Here is a 4,515-nt window from a genome sequence, read left to right as displayed (position 1 = left end):
GTCCAATTTCTTTGCTCCCTGTGATTATTAAGGCTCTAGAGAAGCATGTTAACCTAACCATCTCTGAATACCTGGAATCTAACAACCTTTTACACCCCACACAAACAGGCTTCAGGCCTCGTCATGGCATGGAAACCGCCCTACTCTCTGTGGTGGAGGAATCTAAATTGATCCTTGATCAAGGGGGAGCAGTGGCCATCATCCTCCTCGACCTGAGCTCTGCCTTTGATACGATGAACTTTAAAACCCTAGTTGAGAGACCTAGGAGGAAAGGCTTCTCAGGTGAGGCACCTAAATGGATTGAATCCTATTTAGAGAAGAGGACCTTCCAGGTCTTTTAGCGGAATTCTCATCCACAGTCTTAGAGATCAGCTGTGGTGTCCCGCAGAGATCTTCCTTGAGTTCCACTTTATTTAATGTTTATATGCAGCCAATGGCTGACATTTTGCTACTCCATGGGATAAAGATTGTCACCTATGCAGATGACAACCAGCTGGTTATCACGCTTAATGGCCGACACAACTCTCCCTGAGACCTGGGAATTTGTTTAAGGAAGGTGGCTTCGTGGATGAAACACTCCTGCCTAAAAATGAATGGTGGAAAAACAGAGCTAATGATTCTAAGTAACACCTCGGGCCTCGATCTGAAACAAGTCTGGCCCAGGTGTCTTGGGCTTGCTCCCTCCCCAAAGACCAAGATAAAAAGCTTGAATATTTGGCTAGATAGCTCCCTTAAATTTAATGACCAAGCTGTAAAAGTCACAGGTGCATGTTTTGGGACCATGTGACTTCTCCGCAAGATTCTTCCCCATCTCCCAAAGAGCGACAGGAGGACCTTGATACAGGCCCTGATTCTATTGCGACTGGATTATAGAAACTCCTTATATTTGGGAGCGCCAACAGCTACCCTGAGGAAACTCCAGACTGCACAGAATTGTGCTGCTAGACTACTGATGGGGGTACCAAAAAATAAATCTGCCAAACAAGCCCTTAGAACTCTTCATTGGCTACCGGTCGCGGAGAGAGTTAAATTTTAGGCCCTATGTATAGTTCATAGGACCTATTGGGGTTTGGGACAAGCCATTATCAGACCTCTAATCACTCCCTGCCAACCAAGGAAATTGCTTCGCTGCTCCAGTCTCCATCTGGCAGTCACATTGAAAATAAAAAGGTCGCGAAGTGGAGGCAGATCATTTACCTACAATGTGGCAAAACTCTGGAACCCGCTGCCCCCCCACCCCTTTTATCCGTGGTGAACCCCTTCATCTTTCATTCAGAAAACTGCTCAAAACTTGGTTATTCAACCAATCCACTTAACAATTATACTGCTCTCTGGCTAGTCGCAAGCGCTGGGACGCCCTTGGGCAGCTATGCGCTATACAAAAAAAACAATAATAATGATAATGTCGTCCATGTTAAGTACACATTGGCGTGCCAGTTTCCATGTCGTCCATGTCAAGTACACATATAGCCATGCTAGTTACCATGTTGTCCATGTTAAGTACACATTGGCGTGCCAGTTTCCATATCGTCCATGTTAAGTACACATATAGCCATGCTAGTTACCATGTTGTCCATGTTAAGTACACATTGACGTGCCAGTTTCCATGTCGTCCATGTTAAGTACACATATAGCCATGCTAGTTACCATGTCGTCCATGTTAAGTACACATTGGCACGTCAGTGTCCATGTCGTCCATGTTAAGTACACATAGCCATGCTAGTTATCATGTCGTCCATGTTAAGTACACATTGGCGTGCCAGTATCCATGTCGTCCATGTTAAGTTTACATTTTGCCATGCCAGTTTCCATGTCTTCCATGTTAAGTACACATTGGCGTGCCAGTTTCCATATCGTCCATGTTAAGTACACATATAGCCATGCTAGTTACCATGTTGTCCATGTTAAGTACACATTGGCGTGCCAGTTTCCATATCGTCCATGTTAAGTACACATATAGCCATGCTAGTTACCATGTTGTCCATGTTAAGTACACATTGACGTGCCAGTTTCCATGTCGTCCATGTTAAGTACACATATAGCCATGCTAGTTACCATGTCGTCCATGTTAAGTACACATTGGCACGTCAGTGTCCATATCGTCCATGTTAAGTACACATAGCCATGCTAGTTATCATGTCGTCCATGTTAAGTACACATTGGCGTGCCAGTATCCATGTCGTCCATGTTAAGTTTACATTTTGCCATGCCAGTTTCCATATCGTCCATGTTAAGTACACATTGGCGTGCCAGTTTCCATATCGTCCATGTTAAGTACACATATAGCCATGCTAGTTACCATGTTGTCCATGTTAAGTACACATTGGCGTGCCAGTTTCCATATCGTCCATGTTAAGTACACATATAGCCATGCTAGTTACCATGTTGTCCATGTTAAGTACACTTTGACGTGCCAGTTTCCATGTCGTCCATGTTAAGTACACATATAGCCATGCTAGTTACCATGTCGTCCATGTTAAGTACACATTGGCACGTCAGTGTCCATGTCGTCCATGTTAAGTACACATAGCCATGCTAGTTATCATGTCGTCCATGTTAAGTACACATTGGCGTGCCAGTATCCATGTCGTCCATGTTAAGTTTACATTTTGCCATGCCAGTTTCCATGTCTTCCATGTTAAGTACACATTGGCACACCAATTTCCATGTTGTCCATGTTAAGTACACATATAGCCATGCTAGTTACCATGTCGTCCATGTTAAGTACACATTGGCGTGCCAGTTTCCATGTCGTTCATGTTAAGTACACATATAGCCATGCTAGTTACCATGTCGTCCATGTTAAGTACACATTGGCGTGCCAGTATCCATGTCGTCCATGTTAAGTTTACATTTTGCCATGCCAGTTTCCATGTCTTCCATGTTAAGTACACATTGGCACGCCAGTTTCCATGTCGTCCATGTTAAGTACACATATAGCCATGCTAGTTACCATGTCGTCCATGTTAAGTACACATTGGCGTGCCAGTTTCCATGTCGTTCATGTTAAGTACACATATAGCCATGCTAGTTACCATGTCGTACATGTTAAGTACACATTGGCGTGCCAGTTTCCATGTCGTCCATGTTAAGTACACATATAGCCATGCTAGTTGCCATGTCGTCCATGTTAAGTACACATTGGCGTGCCAGTATCCATGTCTTCCATGTTAAGTTTACATGTTGCCATCCCAGTTCCAATGTCGTCCATATTAGGTATTTCAAAAGGGGGTGGGGTCGCACACCACTCACTCACCAGTACACATTAGCATGCCAGTTCACAATTTCCAAAATCGGATTTCAGTGAGTTTAAATAAAATCCCTAAATTGCCGTGGGTTGGGTTAGGAAAGATTCTGGGCATAGATTAATGCCTGTGGCAAAGTATAGTTGGTCCAATTTTTTAAGCAAGTGAAGCGGGGTATCTGAAGGGCATGGGAGAACTCGTTGCTGCTTTCTGAGGCTCCATTCATTTCATGTTCAGAATCATGAGACCAGCGCCCTCTAGAGGACAAAGCCCAGGTCTCGGCTAGAAAATAAAGTTCACGCCGGGATGTTTGGAAAGCTGGAAGCTGATTTGGAAGCCCGCGCTGCAGATGACCGAGTTGTGAAACCTCCTGGCACAAGCTGATATGCAGATCAGCGTCCACCCCTCCTCGCGCCCGTTTAAAGAGCAATCCCCCAGCCCAACCCCCCCTCCGAGCAGCCCACCTGTAGTGCAGTGTGGAAGCGAAGGGTTAAAAGTGGTTCTTGCAGCGTAACCGGATCCCCCCTCTAACTTGTTTGCCAGTTCTGGCGCTGCTTGTGCTCCACAGACAAGGGAGCACACTTTGGACGCACACTCTCGTGTTTGCCCGGATTATTCCAAGTCGTGACAGCACCTCTGATTGCCTCACCCCGCCCTCCCCGCGGGCGGCAGGGCAGATCCCCCCCATCCGCCAGACCGCTCTCTCCGCACAAGCTGAGGGAACTGTCCCAGACAGCATGGCAGAGGCGTCCCGGAGCCCTCTGAGGCGGTGTGACCTTGCGCACACGGTGTGACTGTGCTGTCCCTGCCTCTGCTCCCCCCTGCCCTGCGCGGGCCGCATGCACTTGTTGGCCGTGGAGGGGACTCGCACGCTTTGAAAGAACTTCTCCCCTGAAGACAGGATGCAACCTCTGGCCGGGCTGCAATGGTTCATCTTGAGCGTGCTGCCGCTGACTCTAACCTGCAGGAAGCATCTGGTGGACCCCACGAGGCGCTGTGAGCCCCCAAAATCGGTGAGATTACCCCCTTTATGACCTTTGCACTTTCTAACTTTCCACGAGTTTGCCTCTCCCCCTGTTGTTGCCTTTGCAGTGTCAGGCGCCAATTGCAAATATTGACCCTAAATGTTCACGACCCACATCAACAGCACAAAGCAAGCGCGCTAATGGGATGTTTATGCCACTTAGAGGTGCTTCACGTTCTTGTTTGTACTGACACACTCACGCTCTAGTGTGCTAATGGGGGTTTCACCCAGGGCGCATTGACAGGC

The 4,515-nt window shown here is 47.1% G+C and overlaps 1 protein-coding gene across 1 annotated transcript in view; it reads left to right on the top strand.

The window, feature by feature from the left end:
* The first annotated feature begins 3,600 nt into the window (after window positions 1-3,600).
* LOC147747152 (metalloprotease TIKI2-like) overlaps window positions 3,601-4,515 on the top strand; it is a 580,526-nt gene continuing 579,611 nt past the window's right edge. Inside the window, exon 1 of the mRNA XM_086952399.1 lies at window positions 3,601-4,258. Within this exon, the coding sequence (XP_086808525.1) occupies window positions 4,148-4,258 (111 nt within the window). The 5' untranslated portion in view covers window positions 3,601-4,147. The remainder of the gene's footprint in view (window positions 4,259-4,515) is intronic.

This window comes from Lissotriton vulgaris, chromosome 1_1 (genome assembly GCF_964263255.1).
Source record: "Lissotriton vulgaris chromosome 1_1, aLisVul1.2, whole genome shotgun sequence".
In the NCBI taxonomy this organism is placed as follows: Eukaryota; Metazoa; Chordata; class Amphibia; order Caudata; family Salamandridae; genus Lissotriton; species Lissotriton vulgaris.
This window is presented reverse-complemented; position numbering and strand designations above follow the sequence as displayed.